Source organism: Anomaloglossus baeobatrachus, chromosome 4 (assembly GCF_048569485.1).
Source record: "Anomaloglossus baeobatrachus isolate aAnoBae1 chromosome 4, aAnoBae1.hap1, whole genome shotgun sequence".
Classification (NCBI taxonomy): Eukaryota; Metazoa; Chordata; class Amphibia; order Anura; family Aromobatidae; genus Anomaloglossus; species Anomaloglossus baeobatrachus.
This window is the reverse complement of record NC_134356.1, coordinates 107,314,780-107,337,801: the sequence shown is the minus strand read 5'-3', so window position 1 is coordinate 107,337,801 and position 23,022 is coordinate 107,314,780. Positions and strand designations below refer to the sequence as shown.

The following is a 23,022-nucleotide window of genomic DNA, read 5'->3' as shown; positions in this document are numbered from 1 at the left end:
CACTGAATTTCTGGGTAAGCAATATCTTTAAAGTGAACCTGTCAGGTGCAATACAAGCAGTTCTTGGTACATATTTGTAATCACCACCTAAAGGCAGCTTTACACGCTGCGACATTGCTAGCAATGTCCCTAGCAATTGCACCCGCCCCCGTCGTTTGTGCGTCACGGGCAAATCGCTGCCCGTGGCGGACAAAATTGGTAGTGCGCGTCACACGTACTTACCTGCCTAACGACGTCTCTGTGGCCGGTGAACAACCTCTTTTCTAAGGGGGCGGTTCGTGCAGTGTCACAGCGACGTCACACAGCAGGCAACCAATACAAGCGGAGGGGCGGAGAGCAGCCGCATGAAGGTCACTCCCACCTCGTTGCCAGAAGACGCAGGTACGCTGTTGTTAGTCGTTCCCGGGGTGTCACACGTAGCGATGTGCGCTGCCTCAGGAACGACGAGCAACCTGCGTCCCAGAAGATCAATGACATTTTGAAAATGAACGATGTGTCAACGATCAATGATATGGTGAGTATTTTGTATCGTTAGTGGTCGCTCGTACGTGTCACATGCAACAACATTGCTAACAAGGCCAGATTTCCGTGACCCCGGCGACGTCTTGTTAGCGATGTCATTGCGTGTAAAGCGGCCTTAACTCTCCCAGCATCTAGTCGCATACATAAAGAGATCTTTAGAAAAAGTATTTCTAAAGATCACTAATGAGATGCTAATGAGCACAGGGCCTAGTCATAAGGGTGTTAGTGCCCCCCGACTAGTCCGGCAGGGGCGTACTAACATGCTATTCAATGCCCATTGCCCAGCATCATCAGTGGTAATGAGCATACATGTGTCTATTATCACCTCTTCAGAATGCCAGGTTTAGGGTCAGCACGCATGGTCAAAAGTCCCAGCACTTTTGGTCATGCGCACTAGACCTCTCTGAAGCCCAAGTGAGTACACCTGGCTTCATAGTGCGCATGACCAAAGGTGCCAGGAGGACTTCTGATCATGCACACTGACCCTAAATCCAGCGTTCTGAATCAGTGACAACAGACACAGGTACAGTATATGCTCACCACCACTGATGACACTGGGCAATGGGCATTGAATAGCATGTTAGCACGCCCCTGTGGGCAAGCTGCCATGCTAAGAAGGCGGACTAGTCAGTGTGTACTAACTCCCTTGTGACTAGTCCCTGTACTCATTAGCATATCATAAAGGATCTTTAGAAATACTTTTTCTAAAGATCTCTTTATCTATGCTAGTGTATACAGGGCGGTTAGGCAGGGATTAGCAATATACACGCAGAACTGCTCATGGCTCTAGGTGCATATTGGACCTGACTGGTTCCCTTTAATAGGAATTTTGCATTCCTAGAACAACCCTGATTTACGATAATGCTTGTATAGATGAAGAGACACATATTAATACACCATGTATAATTATTAGGCAATTTATATTTTTGATGATTAATTTCTTTATTGAACTATTACTGTACTGTCAGTCAATCCAAAAGGTGAATAAAGATGAAAACTGAATAAGGTTTTGTCTGTCTTAGGAGAGTATTTTTGTGTCCAGAATTATTATACAACTAAATGGAAAATGAAAATTTCCCATTTTTATTGTTTATTTTCATCTGAGAATAATAACCAAACAACTCAAAATGTTCAAAAATACATTTCAGACATTAAAAATGTATATCAGTGACCAATATAGCAAGCAATCTTTTCAGTAGAAGTCAAAAGCCTTCCCTTCATGGAGTTTGTCAGTTTCTTAATGTTTCCATCATCTTTTTGTGCAGCATCAACTACAGCCTCCCGACACTTTTCATAGAGGTATACAATTTTTGTCCATCTGTTTAAGAAGGGGTCACAAGTTCTCAATAGGGTTTAGCTTTAGGAAGGGGCCATGTCATTATTCTTTCATCTTTAAGGCCTATACTGGATAGTCATGCAGTGGAGACTTTGATGCATGTGATGGAACATTGTCCTGCATAAAAATCTTGGATTTCTTGAAAGATGCAGACTTTTTCCTGTACTGCTTGAAGAAACTGACTTCTAAAAACTGACAGTAGGTTTATGGGTTGATTTTTAGTGCATTTTCAAGCCAAAAAGATCCAACTAGCTCATCATTAATAATACCAGCCCATAGCAGTAACCCAACTCCATTGTGCTGGTGTTTGATTGGAAGTCAAGGTCTGTGCTCAATACTGTCCCAGCCACAGGCCCATCCATCTGGTCTGTCAAAAGTCACTCTCAGCTCATCGGTCAATAAAACCTTTAAAAAACCTGTCTTCAGATATTTCTTTACCCGGTCTGGACATTATCACTTCTTTGACTTGTCCATTGATGGTTGGATTTCAACCTTCTTAATCTTGGCCATGTCTCTGAGCACTGAATACCTTGTACTTCTACGCTCCTCGGGGAGGTTCCAGTTTGGGACCATGACAGCACTGGAGCATAATGGGGTTCATGGTCGCTTCAGGTTCAATTTTTTCTCAAATCTTTGGCAGTTAATGCGCGTATTTTTTTCTCAACACGTTTTTGCAACAATGTTGACAATTTGCAACAAAACGTTTGATGGTTCTCTGATTACATCCCAATATCTTAATTTATCCTTTTACTTTTCTCAGTCAGATATATCTTTTTTGACCCATTTTACCTTAAGAAAAAGGTGTTGCTTACCTCATCCTCCCTTATTACACAACATACATCACCTGATATGCTTAATCCAATAATCATTTAAGTGCATATATTTTGGAGTTGGCAAATCTGCATTAAAATGATGATACGGTTGAAACCAGAAGTTTACATACAGATATGTAAAGACACATATGCATGTTTTTCTCACTATCTGACATGAAATCAGAATAAACCTTTCCCGTTTTAGGTCATTTATGAACCAAAATTATTTATATTTGCCAAATGCCAGAATAATGAGAGAGAAAGAATATTTTAAGGAATTGTTATTGCTTTCTGTAAAGCCAGAAATTTACATAAATTTCATTAGTGTTTGGTACCATTGCTGTTAAACTGACTTGGATCAGACGTTTTGGATATTCTTCCACAAGCTTCTCACAACATTTGGTAGGAATGTGGGCCCATTCCTCCTGACAGAACTGGTATAACTGAGCCATGTTTGTAGGTCGCCTTGCTCGCACCTGCCTTTTCAGCTTTGCCCATAAATTTTCAATAGGATTGAGATCAGGGCTTTCTGATGGCCACTGCAAAATATTGATGTTGTTATCAGTTTTGCAGTATGCTTGGAGTCACTGTCCATTTTAAAGACTCATTTCCAAACAAGCTTTAAGTTCCTGGTTGTTGTCTTAAGATATTGCTTTACTATTACCACATAATCGTCTTTACTTTTTCCTATTTTGTGAAGTACACTGGCCCCTCTTGCAGCAAACAACCCCACAATATGATGCTACCAACCCATGTTTCACAGTTGGGATGGTGTTCTTTGGCTTCAAAGCTTCTCCCTTTTTCCTCCAAACATAACGATAGTCATAATGGCCAAATAGTTCAATTTTAGTTTTGTCAGATCACAGGACATGTCTCCAGAAATTAAGGTCTTTGTTCCTGTGTGCATTTACAAACATTACTCTGGCTTTTTATGTTTATTTTGGAGCAATGGCTTCTTCCTGGCAGAGTAGCCTTTCAGCTCATGTTCATACAGTATTCGTTTTACTGTGGATTATGACACAATATTACCAGCTTCCACCAGCATCTTCACAAGGTATTTTGCTTTGTTCTTGGGTTGATATGCACATTTCTGACTAAACAATGTTCATCTCTGGTACACAGAACCCGTCTTCTTCTTGAGCGGTAAGATTGCTGGACATTTCTATCTTGTTTGTACTTGCGTATAATTGTTTGCACAGATGAAAGAGGCAACTTCAGATATCTGGAAATTGCACCCAAGGATGAACCAGATTTGTGCAAGTCCACAATTCTCTTCCTGAGATATTGGCTGATTTCTTTTGAATTTAACATAATGCTACATAAAGAAGCACTGTGTTTCAGGTGTGCATTAAAATACACCCACAGGTGTGTCTCTAATTAACTCAGATGTTGGCAATAAACCAGAAGCTCCCAAACACATGATATAGTATAGGCTGTCCAATATTGTTTAAAGGCATAGTACTTTTAGTGTTTGTAAACTTTTGACTTTGGAGAAAGTACCGTATTTTTCGCTTTTTAAGACGCACCTGATTATAAGACGCACCCCCAATTTGGTGAAGGAAAAGAGAATTATTTTTTTTTAATGTTAAATGGGGTCCATCTTATAATGCCAGTGTCCCTCAACAAATCATATAGGATATATTTCCTTCATAGCCCCCCATCCTAAAATTAGCCCCCTTAATCTGGATATGGCCCCCTTATATTGAATATAGCCCCCTTGTGATGGCACACGTTCCTCTGTGCTGCCTATGGCCCCCTATGGATTGCATACATTCCCCTGTGCTGCCTATGCCCCCCTATGGATTGCATACATTCCCCTGTGCTGCCTATGGCCACCTATGGATTGCATACATTCCCCTGTGCTGCCTATGGCCCCCTATGGATTGCATACATTCCCCTGTGCTGCCTATGGCCCCCTATGGATTGCATACATTCCCCTGTGCTGCCTATGGTCCCCTATGGATTGCACACGTTCCCCTGTGTTAGATATCGCCCCCATAGTGCTGCCCATGGCCCCTATATAGATCGCACAAGTCCCCCTGTGTTAGATATCGCCCCCATAGTGCTGCCCATGGCCCCTATATAGATCGCACAAGTCCCCCTGTGTTAGATATCGCCCCCATAGTGCTGCCCATGGCCCCTATATAGATCGCACAAGTCCCCCTGTGTTAGATATCGCCCCCATAGTGCTGCCCATGGCCCCTATAGATCGCACAAGTCCCCCTGTGTTAGATAGCGCCCCCATAGTGCTGCCCATGGCCCCTATATAGATTGCACAAGTCCCCCTGTGTTAGATATCGCCCCCATAGTGCTGCCCATGGCCCCTATAGATCACACAAGTCCCCCTGTGTTAGATATCGCCCCCATAGTGCTGCCCATGGCCCCTATAGATCGCACAAGTCCCCCTGTGTTAGATATCGCCCCAGGCTGCTGCCCATAGTAAAATAAAACCCTCTTTCCTTACCTCTTCCAGCGTTTATCTCCCTCCTGTCTCCCTCCGTGTTTCTCTTCCTTACTTCATGGTTCTCGGACGGTCATGTGATCGGCACAGCAGACTGAGCTCTCTGCCTGCCTGATCACAGTGGAAGCAGGGACACGGGGAGAAACGCTGGGGGGGGTAAGTAAAGCTTTTTTATTTTAGAATGAGCAGCAGCCTGGGGGCCAAATCTAATACAGGGGGGGCATGTGCGATCACAGGGGGGCGCAGGCTCATATAATATGCACCGCTCCCCAGCCCGTCACTGCGGTGCGATTTCAGCACCATTGGAGATGGACAGCGGCTGTGCATATTATATGAGCGGGAGCAGGAGATCAAAGGCTGCAGCCCGCAGCGTTCCCCTGTACTCCAGAGCTGCTTCCCCCACCTCCCCTGGACCCTGCAGTGTACATATATATATACACCCCCCCGTATATTCGGCTTATAAGATGCACCCCCTACTGTCCCCCAAAATTTGGGGGAACAAAAGTGCGTCTTATAAAGCGAAAAATACGGTAATTAAAATGCCATAAAACATTCTCTCTCTCTCATTATTTTGGCATTTGGTAAATAGAAATAATTTTGTTTCCTAATTGACCTAAAACAGGAAAGGTTTATTTTGATTTTATGTCACTGAGAAAAACACGCATATGTGTCTTTTTAGATAGTGTATGTAAACTTCTCATTTCAATGGTATGTTCAAAATACTCACTTGTCCAATACTTGTACATACAGTTTACATTGTAATTACTATTTTTAATCCCACTTTCATACTTATGCAGTAAACGTGCAAACCTTCTGTACTTGGTTTGCAGATGAAGCATCTAGGATGCACTATGCTCATTCTCTCAGTTTAGGAGTGAGGAGGAATTCATCAACAATGCAAACTTACTGCAGGGAGTGGTATTAAGTTCAGAAATAATAATTACATTACTATTTTTCTCTTCAGTTATCCACTCATTATCATAGTTCAGGGCTATGTTTCATTGCGATAGATTATCTTTAGAAACCACTCCAGCGGTTTTTTTTTGGGGGGTTTCTTTGTTTTTTTTTTTGTTTTTTTTAAGTAATAGAGTAGTGGCAGGAAGTTACGTCACATGCTCCCAATACAACAACTCTATGAGAGCCAGAGTGAGGCTCTCTTAGACTTGCATTGAGTTATGTCCTCTGGTGCACTCCATAAAACAATGAAGCAGCTGGCAGGTCACAAACTGGAGAAGAGTGACCTGAGCAGTATCGATAACAGATGAAAACTTTGGAAGGCAATGTAGCTTTAACACTAGAACTACTGGACTCGTGACACCTATATAGAAATACATGGTGCAAAGTAGTCAAAATGACTACCTCAGTAGTTCTAGTGTTAAAGCACCACTCCAGTGAGAAAACACAGAAAAGACCTGGAGTGATGCTTTAAATGGTTATTCCCATTTCCATGATCATATCCTACTATGTAGTAGGTATAATAATAATAATATTAGCAAATACCTCCAATTAGAAATGTTGTATACCGTATTTTTCGGACTATAAGACGCACCGGACTATAAGACGCACCCTGGTTTTAGAGGAGGAAAATGGGAAAATAAAACTTTAAGCAAAAAATGTGGTCCTGACACACTGTTATAGGGCAAGGATCTGCTGCTGACACTGTTATGGGGGTAATGTCCCCAAATTCTCTACTAAGGTACCCCATCCTGGTAATGATCCTCCTGCCTTGTATATGATCCTGCTATAAACCCCCATCCATCCTGTTCACATACCCCCCCCCCATCCAGCCTGTTCACATGCCCCCCCCATCCAGCCTGTTCACATGCCCCCCCATCCAGCCTGTTCACATGCCCCCCCCATCCAGCCTGTTCACATGCCCCCCCATCCAGCCTGTTCACATGCCCCCCCATCCAGCCTGTTCACATGCCCCCCCATCCAGCCTGTTCACATGCCCCCCCATCCAGCCTGTTCACATGCCCCCCCATCCAGCCTGTTCACATGCCCCCCCATCCAGCCTGTTCACATGCCCCCCCATCCAGCCTGTTCACATGCCCCCCCATCCAGCCTGTTCACATGCCCCCCCATCCAGCCTGTTCACATGCCCCCCCATCCAGCCTGTTCACATGCCCCCCCATCCAGCCTGTTCACATGCCCCCCCATCCAGCCTGTTCACATGCCCTCCCATCCAGCCTGTTCACATGCCCTCCCATCCAGCCTGTTCACATGCCCCCCCATCCAGCCTGTTCACATGCCCCCCCATCCAGCCTGTTCACATACCCCCCCATCCAGCCTGTTCACATGCCCTCCCATCCTGCCTGCTCATATACTCCCATCCTGCCTGCTCATATACTCCCATCGTGCTCATATACCATCCTGGTATATGGCCTGTATCCTATAGCACAGAGAAAAAAATAAACGTTTATACTCACCTTTTCCTCACTCCCTGCAGCACCGATCATCTTCCTCTCTGGCACGCTGATCTGTGTGTGTGGAGCCGTTCCCCTGCAACATCGCGATGTCTTCCTGTCTGTGCCGATCAGCTGACCAGCTCGGCACAGATCAGCTGACCGGCACAGATCAGCTGACCGGCACAGACAGGAAGTCATCGCGTGCAGCAGGGGGGCGGCTCCACACACGGGGACGGGTGAGTGTACTGATTCACTGCACCCCGCGCTGGTAATGACGCGCGGAGAGCAGTGAATACAGCCGCACATGATCACTCCAGGCTGTAATTGCCAGGGGTGATCATGCCGGCTCTTTGCTATGCGCGCGTCCCCGCTCATCCTCCCGCCCACCTGTCAGTGCCGGCTTCAGCGCTGAGAGATGGGCGGGAGGATGGGCGTGCATATGTAATGAGCGGGCCCACGTGGTCACGAGCAGGCGCTGCTGCTGCCTGCTCGTGCCCCCGATGACCCGCAGCACCCTCATTCCCGGCCGCAGCCCTATAGTCAGACCATAAGACGCACCCCCAACTTTCCCCCAACATTTGGGGGAAAAAAAGTGCGTCTTATGGTCCGAAAAATACGGTAGTTTTCCTGATTCACTATGTCGCTTACCTCATGTGCAAGAGCTTAGGTATCCATAGTTATACCCACGCATACAGTCACAGTTAGCTAGTTGTTTGTGGTCATAACCCTGGATACCTAAGGTCCTGCAATGCCCTGAACATGAGGTAAGCAACAAAATAAATCAGAATAACTATACTACATTTCTAATTGGAGATATTTGCTAATATTATTATTATTACACCTGCTACATATTGGATAGGATCATTTGGTATCGCAACATCCAGAACAGCACAATCTATAAAACTGTCACACTAATTAACCCCTTCAGTGAACACCATAGAAAAAAAACCTTAGCAAAACGATGTAGTTTCACCATGAAGCTGACAAAAAAAGTGGAATAAAATGCAATCAAAAAGTCATATGTAAGTTAAAATAATATAGCTGACAATGTCATCCTGTACCGCAAAAAAACAAAACAAGCTGCCATACAGCTCCATCAGTGAAAAATTCAAAAAGCTACAGCTCTCAGAATACAGCAATGCAAAAACAATTTTATTTTTCTATAAAATTGTTTTTATGGTGTAAAAGTGCCAAAACATAAAAAAAACTAATATAAATGTGATACTGATCCGAAGAATAAAGCTGTTATATCACTTTTATGACACAGTGAACGGCGTAATAAAAAAACAATTTTTTCTGTTTCTGTTTCTTCTTGATTCTGCTTCACAAAAAGCAGAACAGAAAGCAATCAAAAATATTTTGTGGTACAAATGATACCAAAAAAACCTACAACTCATCCTGCAAAAAACAAGCCCTGACATGACTCTATCGGCAGATAAAATATATCTTTGTAACGTGTTAGCCAGTAGAGATAAAAAATTGTTTAAAAGAACTCAAGTCCTCAGGTAAAGGTATCCACCACTGAGGACTTCAGTTCTTTTAAACAATTTTTCTATTGGCTGAAATATTAAAAAAAAAACTATAGTCTTCAAAATTCAGTGATGCAAAAATACTTTATTTTGTAAAATAGCATTTTTTTAGTGTGATATTAGTAAAAGATAAAAAACAAACTATAGAAATCTGGTATCATTGTAATTGTACTGACCTGAGAAATAAAGCCACCCTATCACTTATATCGCAAGGTGAATGGCATTTAAAATAGTAATAAAGCCAATTTTTCAACTGCTGTTGATTTGGCTCCCACCCAAAAAGAAATCAAGTAAAATATGCATTTCCATATCCAAATTCCCCCTCATCCACAACGTGCCTAAACTACATTTAACGTCCACATCTTTAGTATTTCTGTAGTTAGGAGAGTCTGCTTAAATTACGTGGTGCTTCTTCAGAAGAATGAGCTGTGCACAATCTATGGGCACTACAAGGTACTGGGGACTACAGTGTACTGGGTACTACAATGACAGATTTGCAAGTTTCACTCAGCAACATCCATTGATACTTGTTTCTGGAAAACACCCATGGAGTCAAAATCAGCACTACACCTGTAGATAAATTCCTAGAGTGGTGTAATTTTTAAAATGGGGTCACTTGAGGGGGAGTCTGCTCTACTGGTACCTAGCGACTCTGTATATGAAGTTTGCAAACTATTGTAAGAATATTTATTATCCAATAGTCAAAATTCACTCCTTCCCTCCTTAATCTCACTGTGTAGCTAAGCAGTACTGTACAGCTACATATGGGGTATTGCTACGTTCGGTAGAAATTGTGTGACAAATTTTGATGCAATTTTTACCCATTTCCTTGTGTAAAAATATAAAATCTGGGGCTTAAGCAATTTTTTTGTTGTAAAAATGTAATTATTTTTTCTTGGTATAACATCCTTTGACCCATCTGCTGTGTCAACATGATCACTGCACCCCTAGATGATGTTCTGGCACCTCAGGGGAGGGGCTCTGCCAATGTTACATGGCACCAACAAACCATAATGGCAAAATTTGTATTACAATATGGCCGTCCTTCCCTTCTGAGCTTTACACTGTGCCTCAAAATTAGTTTCCAACCACATATGGGGTATTGGTGCACTCAGTAGAAATTGCATAACAAAGGTTTAATTTGTTTTCTCCAATTATCACTTTGAAAATTAAAAAGCTTTGGGCCAAAGCAACATTGTGGAAAAAATGGTAATTTTAATTTAATCAGGTCAATGTTATACAATTCTGTGAATCTTCTGAAGGTTAAAAATGCTCACTTATTCCATAGATGAATTAATTAAGAGTTGTATTTTACAAAATGGGGTTACTTGGGGGTTTCTGTTGTTTTGGCATGTCTATGTCACAGGTGTGTTCGACTGTAGGATGTCGCTGCATTTGGCTGCACAAACTGCTCTTTGATGTATGTTTTCCACTGTGGTGTGAAAGGAGTTTTGCCTGTCTTCTCTGTTAGGCCCCTTTCACATTGCGTTTCAGTGGCTTCATTGGGGCATACGTCCGAAATCCCGCCTCTGCCCCCACAAAACGTGTTTTGGATGCATGCGCCGACAGGACTCTGTCTTGCACCATTTTCGGGTCTATACACTTTCTACAGGCGGATGCCCAGACATAGCAGACTACAGCAATGACGGGGAAGGGGGGCCCAGTGCTGCCGCCACTGACACCGGGCAGGTGGGCCCGGTGTCAGCGGCGGCATTAGATCATATAGCGGCCGTGTGATCTGCGACAGAACAGCGCAGCTCCTCTCTCACAGAAAGGAGCTGGCTGCTGAAATGCAGGGCGGCCACCAGGCCCCTAACCTGCTGGGCCTAGTCGCAATGGCGACCTGTGCGACCGCTGGACAAGTCTTGTAACATGCTCCTCCACCACCAGCGATTTTTTTGGAAGATCTGCATTAACGATTGCAGGAGTTGACCCTGTAATGCTTATATTTTAGTGAATACCACAAAATCATGTAGCCAATACATCTGTTAAACTAAATATAAAGTGGCTAGTCCATTTAGTTGTAAGTGCTCTCATGTGACATATATATAGCCCTAAGTTAAGGAGCAAATCACAGAGTCTTTGTCAATTATCCAAAAAGTGCTCTATGTCATCATTGTTAGGCCACTGGGGACTCCTGTGGTGAAAAAAAAAGAGGACAAAGTGGCTTTGACAGGCATATAACTATAAGTGACAATGAGAGGAAGAGATAATATGATACTCCAAGCACATACACAAATGTATTATCTATCCAGGACATCGGAGTAATCTGACCAGTTTCATATCACGTTAGGCTTCTCCTCCCATTATGTAGAAAGCTAAGCATGTCAGGTTACTAGAAATTACCGAGACATATTTGCATCTTGAAAGCTTAAACCTACCTGGTCTCCAAAAATTGCAACATGAATTTCTCAGTTGAAATCCTTCATTTCATTCTGCTGTCTTATGATTCATCATGATCTTTCATAGTAGTCAAATGAGTTTACTCTAGTGTATTGCTGTAATTGGCATCTTGTTCCTGACACTGACATTTCGATTGAATCCAACCTTTACTTGTCTGTGTGTGACATCTCCTTGGTGAACAATTAGATTGGTATTTGTGTTAACATGGCCAGACATATTAAACATTAACAGCGCATTATTATATCAAAGATGTGTCAGATGTGAACCTTCATTTTAGTCGCTCATGGAAACTGTCCTTGAAGGACACTTGTATCAGAGAGGGATTTTATTAAAAGTACATATTCATAGAAAACATTTATTTTTATTACTGATATGTTTGTAACTATTTTAGCAATATGATTTCAAATGAGGTGCAAAATATTGTTGTTCTCTAGTAGCGATCACAGAGAGATATCCTGAAAGTCTACATTCCTGCAAGTAACCTCTCTATAATGGTAGGTGAATGGATGATAGAATGACAGCTCTATTTTTCTGTTCATTCACACATTTAATTTTATTGGTTACCTCTCATTTGCCCAAAACGTAACTAAAGAAGCAAGCCCAGTTCTGGAAAAGCATTCATTGGACAAATTAAACTAAGATTGATCTGTGCCAGAATGATGGAAATAAGAAAGTATGGAGAAGGCTTGGAAGAGCTCATGATCCAAAGAATACCAAATCCTCTGTAAAGCATGGTGTAAGCAGGATGATGGCCGAGCATGCATGGCTTCAAAATGGCACTAGGTCACTAGTGTTTATTGATGCTGTGACTGAATACAGAAGCTGGCGGATAAATTCTGAAGTGTAATCTAGGGCTTAGTGGCAGTTGTTAGCTGCTATTAATCCCTTATTACTCCAATTGCCACCTCACCAGGGCAATCGGGATGAGCCAGGTAAAGTTCCAAGATTGTCGCATTTAGGACGTAACAATCCTGGGCAGCTGCAGGCTGCTATTTTAATGCTGGGGGGCCCAATAAGCATGGGTCTTCTCAGCCTGAGAATAGCAGCCCCCAGCTGTCGGCTTTATTATGGCTGGTTATCAAATTTGGGGGGACTGCATGCTGTTTTTTTTAAATTATTTAAATAATTTTTAAAAAGCCGTATGCAGTCCCTCTTATTTTGATACACAGTCAAGATAAGTGCATGGCTGGGGACCACAAACTGTATCCATGGGATTCATCTGTGCTGGGTATTGTATTGTGGGTGACCCTACCTCAATTTTTTATTTAATTATTTTTACACCAGTAGAGACACACACACAGTGCCTCTGATTGGTTTCAGTCAGACTCGCTGTCACACAGGGTGGGTGGGGGCGTGTGTGACTGCAACCAATCAGAGTCTCAGAAACTGCTGGTGGGCAGGAGTAGCACTGAATATGTATGAGGTTAATGAGTGGGCACAAAAGCAGCGTGACAGCTGCGAGGGAGACTCGGTAAGTATAACACGCTTGCTCCAATCCCTCTATCCCTTCTACCACCATATTAAAGCACCGGCTTCTGATCCCCATAACTTATATGGGGACCGGCCAGATATCTGGGATCAATTCTGGGCCTGAACCGTGTTTCTTTTAAAAACCCGGTTGGACCCACCAATCCTGGGTATCTGCGAGTCCACCCATCACTACTAAACAATCATTGGATTTTAAGACATGCACCACTCAGCCTATTTTAGATTCTCTGTGATTCCTTAGCAACAACTTGCTTAGCTATAAGAATTGCTTTATTGAAGAGGTTGTCCACTACTTTAACATTGATAGCCTGTACTTTGGATAGATCAACAATGTCTGATCATTTGGTGTCTGACTCTCGGTACCCCCATTGATCAGTCGTATTCAGTGCCGGCAGCAGGCGCCTGGAAATGCTTAGTTTCAGAGCTGCCCCATCTTCTGATTGCGGCCGCATCTAGGAACTGCACATCCATATCCTATTCAAATGAATAGGATGTGTAGTACCCAGCCACTGTCACTATTACTTGATGGGGCAGCTCAGCAACTGAGCATTTCTGGCCACCTTCTATCGCCTCCGGCACTGAAAACAGCTGATAGGCGAGGGTGCTGGGTGTCGGATTACAGCTGATCAAACAATAATGAGCTATTCTAAGGATAGGCTATCAATGTTAAAATAGTGGACAACCTCTTTAAAAGTCAAGCCAGTCCTCTTTAGCTTAAGTGACTGACAAAAAATCCCACACATTTTGCGTTTCTACAAGGGGTGAGGTCACAGTATGCACTGCATCCAATATTCAAAGGCCACCATTTTTGGCAGTCTGTCTCTGAGGAAGGTTATATCTTGGCTAAAACATCTCTTTCATTTTGTACCGCCTCACTTGTAAAGAAATGTTGAACTTTGAAAACTTTACTAATTGAAGTTATTTTGAATTTCCCCTTTTGGTAAAGTCGGGGCTTTTGCTGGGCATCAAGCAACAGAGACTTCTGTAGAATGTGTTGTAGGCTACTGCAATGGCGACACATTCTGATCTTCCAACAGTCACTCCGGATTCATTTCAGGTTATGTTGCACCAGGTTGTTGAGTAACTAAGAATTATATTATCAAAATAATTTTGTATAAAGCTTATTTGGAGTGTATCACTTTATTTGCTACCAAATAAATAAAAGGGCAACAGTTACAGATAATGACAGTACAATCACTTCAGTTATTATTATTGTTATTATCTACTGCAACATCAGAATATCACTATTATTTGTTCCCATTAACGACAAAAATACCAATTACTATTTATGTGTCATATGAATCTAACATCAATAGTTTTAACAACTGAATAAACCATCATAATAAAAACATTTTCAGCTTATTTTATAAAGATGATGTAGCTGTACAGTTTACTGCAGAAGATTACTTGTTTCTTTTATACTTTTATACTTCTAGTATTTATTTATTGGTTTTATTTATTTCTTTTAGAGACTTGGATAAAAATAACATTACCAGGATCACCAAGACGGATTTCGCTAGTCTGAAAAATCTTCGAGTGCTGTAAGTTGCAAAAAATAAACAAGAAAATAAACAGAAAACAATCTTCACTTCTTTGAGATGGTGATTTCCTAAAATATAACAACAAATGCTCTGGTGCGATACTATGAGACAAGCTCATTATTAATAGAGACTGACCTCTCTTGTTTGTTCTTTTCATGTAATATGTTATCTTATTTCTAGAATATAAAAATCTAAGTAAATCCTGAGTGCACTGATTGTTCTGATAAACTCTCCCTTAGGCCCCGTCACAGGTCCCTGTTTCCAGTATGTGAGGTGTCCGTTTTCACACATACTGGAGACATGTTTACAGGGATCCTCATTATAATCTATAGTGATCATCACACCTCCATGTTTTTACCCAGACCATGTGTCTGTGTGAACCATACATGTGTATCCATATGATCCACACAGGGACGTGTCCCTTTTTAACCAGCACCATGAACCCATGTAAGGCAATTGGTCCATGAAAAACACTTACCACACATGGATGGCATCCATGTGTTGTACATGTTTAAAATTGCAAAATATAGGAGAAGTTTTATAATTTCATCCTTTCTTTAACCATAGTGGAAAAAACATGGTTGGCACATCGATGACACATAGGTCACACACATAGATGGAACACACGACACACAGATGATACACATGTACACAGGTATCACACACACATGTACACATGAATGACATATGGATGACCCACACATACACATGGATGGCCACGCGGATGGACAAAACCAACCTTGCAATACGTGCATTTTTTAAACAGATGTGTGAAGAGGGCCTTATACAGTGATTGAAAGTCTTTTGTGTACACACATCAGCTTGTGTGGGTCTGGTAAGCAGGGCTCGCTGAAGTCCTATAACAGTTTTCCCTGCTTTTTACTTAAAAGTTCTGTCTCACATCATACAAACTTCGGAGTGAGCTTGGCATCTCTCTCAGTTGTGTACTGCCTTTACAAAGGCAAGTCTAAATCACATGACCAGTTGGCTTTAAAGGACGTTTGTCACCCCCCAAAAAATAAATTTTTTTATACGGGATCTAGCCCCTGTAAAAATGATACCAGTAGTCTACTTGTCATTGTATAAGTACCTGAGAAATAGACTCTTAATCCATATGCAAATGAGAGAGCTTCGGTACACCCTTGACCATGTAGGGCACCATTATGCCTCTAATTTCCATTTGTAGCACCCCCTGTAATCTTGATTGACAGTGTGAGCCCTGCCTGAATGCAATCTGTATCATTGCAGAAGTGCACTGACACTACTGGAGCCCAACAGTATTTTGTAGTGCTAAGATGTTAGTGGCCATCACAAATCCACATTGGTAGTCTGTCTTAAAGAAACCCTTTAAGATATCAGACTGTAAAAGTTTAGCTTATATTAGCTTGTTTTTCTGTAATTTTCCCAGATTCCTAGAGTTCTAGTTCTAGTGAGAAAATACATGTTTATAGTATCACTCAGTACCACATAGTTCTCTTATCAATGTTTACTGAGAATGCGTGTGTTTGTAGTATGGTAAAATATCTGAAACCAGGAGCTTTTGGCATGTCTCATCTGGTGACGTATTTGTCCGGTGTAGATTGACATCAAAAGAGTTGGCCACTCAGAAAAGGTATACTATATTGGACAAATGGAACCTATTAGAGTTTTTGTAACATTTAGTTACACAAGCAATTTGTTTTCAAGTGAGATATAGACTGGTGAAGATTACAGCGAAGTCAGAAGCCTGTTTGCCTGTGGAGGGGACGCCCATTTCACCACAGTGTGGATCCCAGGAGTTTCTCTGTCTTCGCTGTTTTTGCTTATCACAGCTGATGTTTCCGGGCAAATGATGTGTTGCTCCTGGGGAAGTTTTGTTTTCCTTTGTAGTGTGTAATGTAAGTACTTTACCTCTGTGATTTATATTATGCAAAAGTGTACGTAATATCACACTATTTCCTATTTTCTGTAATTATTTAATTATAATAAAATTAATCACCTTCTTTAAAGCCATATCCGATCATTTTAAATACTTGGTAAAACATATTCACACACAGTGTCAGTGTGGGCACACTCAGATCCATCGCTCGTGCCTAGGCCACTGCTGGCTTCACACATAGAAGTTCAGTGAGTGAGCAGCTTCAGAGAGGAGGAGAGGGTGGAGAAAAGCTCTTATATGCAGCTCCTGATATCATTACATTTACTTGCCCGGAAGCAGATTGAGTTGAAGCAATGCTTGTTCCAGCTAACCGGAGCTCTGTAAATCAAGATCTACTTAGAAAACTCAGTAGACCCTCCCAACCATAAAAAGCCATATTCACTGAGATCTGTGGTTTAGCAATTCCTAGACAGCTTCTCTAATGTTCTTCCCAAAGATGTAGCTCATATCATAATGTAAAAAATACATCCCCTCCTCGATTCTATTGTTGAGTTATTTTTAGCTAACCAACTGCTTTCGTCATTATGTATAACAGAAAAAAGCGTATGCCTGGTGTAGCATGGAAATGCAAAAGGTACATCAGAGTGTGTGTTGGGTACATTTTTATTATATTCAATGATATCTGTGAATGATAAGGCTATAGAAAATTCATATAAAGTAGACTGAAGCTAAACTTTGTACTGTTCAGCATTCAGGTGTGCGCTCTCTTAGTACATAGTCTAGCGTCACCATCACTTAATCTTTTCTATAAGTCAGTAGTGCAAGTGAAGATAAGAAATGTCATGTATTTTGTGTTCAGTTGTAAAAAAGAAAAACTATTAGAAAGTATTGTATTTCTTGCATAACTGAAATGCTTTGTGTTGTAGGCACTTGGAGGATAACCAAATCAGTATCATTGAGCGTGGAGCATTTCAAGACTTGAAGCAATTAGAACGGATGTAAGTACTTACTAATGAAAAGTCGCACAGGAATTAAGGATTTCAACTTTAAATGTTGAAAAGTAACAGTCATAAAGAAGTATAGGTGACCGAAATGGGAAATGAAAGATAACAGGTTAAGTGTCATAGAATAAACAACTCATTTTTATACCTACTAAATGGAATACTATGTGATTGCTCAATGACTTTGCTTAACGAACATCAAATACCGCCACTGTGCTAAAACCTATTTAATTAAATTGACTAAAGGCTGAAATCAATAAATCTATCATGTGTAAAGGTACCCGTCAAGGCTATGTCCAATTAGTTTCTTGGGAAATTTAAAGCATCACTCCAGCTTTTTTTATTCCACTGCAATACTGGTGCTTTAAATCTAAGTCTTATATTCATCCGCTGGTGTCTTTGTGACCTGTCACCTGCTCCATTGTTTCACGGAGCGTGCCGGAAGTTACAGCTCAGTGCAATTCTATGAGAGCCTCATTCTGTCTCTGATAGAGTTGTATTGAGCACTTGTGTCTTAACTTCTGACTTCTGGCAAGTCAGAAGTTATGGGTACAAGAGGACATCGGGGGACTGGAGGGGACTCTGATTTAAAGCACCACTATTGTGGTGAAAAAGAACAAAAGCTGGAGTGTTGCTTTGAAGGAGCAGTAGAAAATGTAATAGACTAGAAGCTGTTAAATACCTAGCTGCTCTGGAAGTCTCAAATCAGTGATTGTTTACTTTCTTGTAGCAATGTCATGTTGTACAGCAGATCTTCTGGGGTCATCTTGGGAGTAGGTTATGTAATGACCGATATTGGTGTATGGGGCTCAACAGTGCATTAAAGTTATGATCATTCTGTTGGCAAGTTCTATGTGTAGGTATCTGCTATTTTAAAATAAGCCATGTGCAACCTGGCAATCATAGACTTGGAACGTCCTCTTTCTGTAAGCATATGAAGCCGCATCACCTACTCGTGGGGAAAGCAAACTATTGTCACGATAGTAATGTAGTGACTGGGAGTCGGGACACCTAAACTGGCCCGCATGCTAGGGGAGGGAATATTACATAGGATGATTCCTAGTCAACTTCAACCAGGAAACCTAGTAAATGACAATGCCAAAAACATTGTGGCTGATTTGAGCAGCACACATTCTCGGTTTGACAACATTACTTTTGTTTTTTTAAATCTACCTTGTGCTTGTTGCCTGAAGAGCTTGTGGGCACTTTAACCATATTTATGTGACAAAGGACAGCTGCCCATATTTGTTGTGACGCTTACTTAAGCATTTGAAAGAAGGCACACATTTTTTGTCTTCCATGATTGAAAGTCTCAATACTTCTCATTCTCCTCCTCATTTTTACTAAAATTATTTTTTTGAGAAAAGTAAAAAAAAAAAAAAAAATATGCACAAAAAATGTGGTCATCATCAGAATAATATTACATTACTAAATATCGCAAACCAGGTGAAACAGAGAGCATTAACACTAGAAGTCCCAGAGAGGGGTCATTTAACATGTCTACCTTTGGAACCCAGAGATGGGTCGAATGACCTGAAGGATTTTAGCTAACATCCTATAATCACCGTCTTTTGTTCTGTAATTAAGGCCATTACTGTCGCACCACAGGAGGTTGTTGTTTTCCATTGAGTTTAGCCATTTAGTTTCTAGTTAGTTCTATTCAGTTTGGACTAAGGGTCATTTGACCCTCTTTCGGGACTTCAGGGGGGAGCTCGAAATTTCTAGGACTTCTAGTGTTAAAACAGAAAACTATTATGGCTGAATAGTACAGACTAGCCCACATTTAGGCTACAGTCATTTCTCTTTGATAAAAATACAAGTGCATCTCAATAAATTAGAATATTTTAAAAAAAATAGTTTATTTCAGTAATTCAATACAAAAAGGGAAGCACATGTATGATATAGAGTCATTACATACAGAGTGATAAATTTCAAGTGTTTATTTCTGTTAATGTTCATAATTATGGCTTACAGCCAATGAAAACCCAAAAGTCATTTTCTCAGAAAATTAGAATATTATATAAGACCAACTGAAAAAATGATTTTAAACTCAGAAATGTTGGCGCCTACTGAAAAGTCTGTATAGTAAATGCACTCAATACTTGGTCGGGGCTACTTTTGTAGGAGTTACTGCTTCAATGCGGCGTGGCATGGAGGCAATCAGCCTGTGGCACTGCTGAGGTGTTATGGAAGCCCAGGTTGCTTTGATAGCAGCCTTCAGCTCATCTGCATTGTTGGGTCTGGTGTCTCTCATCTTCCTCTTGACAATTCCCCATAGATTTTTTATGGGGATTAGGTCGGGCGAGTTTGCTGGCCAATCAAGCACAGTGGTACTGTGTTAGTAAACCAGGTATTGGTACTTTTGGCAGTGTTGCCAGGTGCCAAGTCCTGCTGGAAAATTAAATTTCCATCTCCAATAAGCTTATCGACAGAGGGCTGCATGAAGTGCTCTAAAATTTCCTGTTAGATGGCTGCGCTGACTTTGGTCTTGATGAAACACAGTGGACCTACACCAGCAGATGACATGGCTCACAAAACCAATAACAAGGATGACAGCGCTCCTCGAGGTGAAAAAACATGCAATTCTTTATTCCATCAGTTATGTAACAACAACGTTTTGACCTGGTGGTCTTTATCAAGCATGCTTGATAAAGACTACCAGGTCGAAATGTTGCTGTTACAAAACTGGTGGAATAAAGAATTGCATGTTTTTTCACCTGGAGGAGCGCTGTCATCCTTGTTATTGGTATGTTATTTCAAGTGATCCCTTCATCATGGACGTGCGCTCCTGAGGTGCTGATTGTGCTGTTGCACAGGCACATAAGTTTTTTAACCAAGGTGCTGTGGACTTTTCTTTTTTGGATATGGCACCCAAAACCATCACTGATTGTGGAAACTTCACACTAGACTTCAAGCAGCTTGGATTGTGGCCTCCCCACTCTTCCTCCAGACTCTGGGACCTTAATGTCCAAATGAAATGCTTAATTTACTTTCATCTGAAAACAACACCTTGGACCACTGAGAAACAGTCCAGTTCTTTTTCTCCTTGGTCTAAGTAAGACGCCCCTGGCACTAATATTGGTCAGGAGTGGCTTTACACAAGGAATGCGGCAGTTGTAGCCCATATCGTGGATACGTCTGTGTGTGGTGGCTATAGAAGCACTGACTCCAGCAGCAGTCCACTCCTGGTGAACCTCCCCCAAATTTTTGAAGGGCCTTTTCTTAATAATCCTATCAAGGCTGCAGTTAACCCGGTTGGTTATGCACCTTTTTCTGCCACATTTTTTCCTTCCACTCAACATTTCATTAATATGCTTGGGTACAGCACTCTGTGAAGAGTCAGCTTCTTTAGCAAAGACCTTTTGTGGCTTACCTCCTTTTTGGAGTAAGTCAATGACTGCCTTCTGAACATCTGTCAAGTCAGCAGTGTTCCCCATGATTGTGTAGCCTACTGAACCAGACTAAGGGACCATTTTAAATGCTTCGGAAGCCTTTGCAGGTGTTTTGTGGTAATTATTCTAATTTTCTGCGATAATGACTTTTGGGTTTTCATTGACTGTAAGCCATAATCATCAACATTAACAGAAATAAAAACTTGAAATAGATCCCTCTGTGTGTAATGACTATATAAAAGTGTTTTCCTTTTTATATTGAATTACTGAAATAAATTAACTTTTTGAGGATATTCTAATTTATTGAGATGCACTTGTACATAGAGGTAAAATGATTGAACTACAAACTCCAATAAAAGTTAGTGAGACCAAAAATGAGACCTGTAAATGTCAATATGTAAACACTAATATGGCTGAGAGAGCACTGGAAAAAACCTATAAAGGTCACAAATGCTAAAACAGGGTATTAACCAGCACAAAAGAGTAGAACACAATTATAACAACCTGTTATGAAAAAGATGAGTACTAGAAGGTATGCGACAGTAGTACCAGAGTGGAATCACCATAAACAAGAGTACAAACTAATGTAACACCCTCAATGGAGCTATTACTCAATCTTCATAGGGACAAGAGCAAAAAATTGGAGACCATGTTGAAATAAAAAACAGGCTGAAAGGTTGAGAGTATGGAATGCAACAATACATGGTGCTAGAAAATAAGATATTTAACTCAAAGAACCTTTGGACTAGTACTATGTCCAAACATAAAGATCATTTATGCTGGAAGACCTGGAATAAGAAGAATCAAAGTAGGATGAGGACACCCCACTCATATTGTCACAACATAAGTGACTTCTTCAGGGGTGAAGCAGTTGAAAGATGGCACAAAACATTTTGGTTGACATGCAGTTATTTGAGTAGCACAAATCTTCAGGTCGACAACATTATTTTTTGGAACAAAGTTGTGCTCGTTGCCAGAAGAGAGTGTGGGCCCTTTAGCGATATTTATGTGGCAAAGAACAGCTGCCCAGATTTGTAGTGAAGCTTACTTAAGCATTTGAATGAGGACAGAAAATTGTTTGTCTTCCATGACTGAAATTCTCAGTACTTCTCATTCTCCTCCTCATTTTTGCTAAAAATAATTTTTTTGTAATTTAGAAAATAAAAATTCTTGGCATTCCACGGATGCAATTTTTATTTACAAAATTTTCAATTTTTACATAGGTGTTTAATGATTTATTTGGGTTGGGTAAAGTTGATTGGTGGAATCCTATTCAGGAATGAACCCCTGTGCATAGCTGTTCACAAAGAGAAAAAAATTGTTATTGGAAAAAAAAATTGCAGGGCTTAGATGACTACCAATTTTCATTTTTGGGGCGGGGGCTCCTTTTTTTCTTATTTTTAGTGAAATTAATTTTGTTGGGAGGCACAAAATATGGGGAATTTGTCCATTAGGACTGTGCGCAAGATTTGGCCTTTGCATAAAGCGAGGTACAAAGAGAAAAATTATTGTAACTTAGCCAACAAAAATTCTTGAAATTCCGCGAGTGCAATTTTCTTTAGCAAAATTTTCAGTTATTGTATAAATAATGATATTTTGGGGGTTGGGGGAAGTTCCCCTATGGAACTCTGTGTGAGATAAGGCCTATACTCTGGATTAAGAACATAAAAAGCTTTGGTGGTGTTTATTTATTATCCATGTGTCCTGTATAAAACAAATACAGTGAAGGAAATAATTATTTGATCCCTTGCTTATTTTGTAAGTTTGCCCACTGACAAATACATGAGCAGACTATAATTTTAAGGGTAAATTTATTTTAACAGTGAGAGGTAGAATATCCAACATAAAATCTAGAAAATCACATTGTATAAATTATATTAATTTATTACAATTTTGCGAGAGAGAAATAAGTATTTGATCCCTCTGGCAAAGAAGACTTAATACTTGGTGGCAAAACCCTTGTTGGCAAGCCCAGCAGTCAGACGCTTTTTGTAGTTGATGATGAGGTTTGCGCACATGTCAGGAGGAGTTTTGGTCTACTCCTTTTTGCAGATCATCTCTAAATCATTAAGAATTTGAGGCTGTTGCTTGGCAACTCGACGCTTTAGCTCCCTCCATAAGTTTTCTATGGGATTATGGTCTGGAGACTGACTAGGCCACTCCATGACCTTAATGTGCTTCTTTTTGAGACACTCCTTTCTTGCTTTGGCTGTATGTTTTAGGTAATTGTCGTGCTCCCATGACCCATTTTTAATGTCCTGGTGTAGGGAA

General features: G+C 41.0%; 1 protein-coding gene across 2 annotated transcripts in view; it reads left to right on the top strand.

The window, feature by feature from the left end:
* Nucleotides 1–23,022, top strand: part of SLIT3 (slit guidance ligand 3) — an 878,603-nt gene that overhangs the window by 74,913 nt on the left and 780,668 nt on the right. For both annotated transcript variants that reach the window (XM_075344498.1, XM_075344497.1), the window contains exons 2-3: nt 14,429–14,500; nt 17,285–17,356. In XM_075344498.1, coding sequence (XP_075200613.1) covers nt 14,429–14,500; nt 17,285–17,356 — 144 coding nt within the window. The remainder of the gene's footprint in view (nt 1–14,428; nt 14,501–17,284; nt 17,357–23,022) is intronic.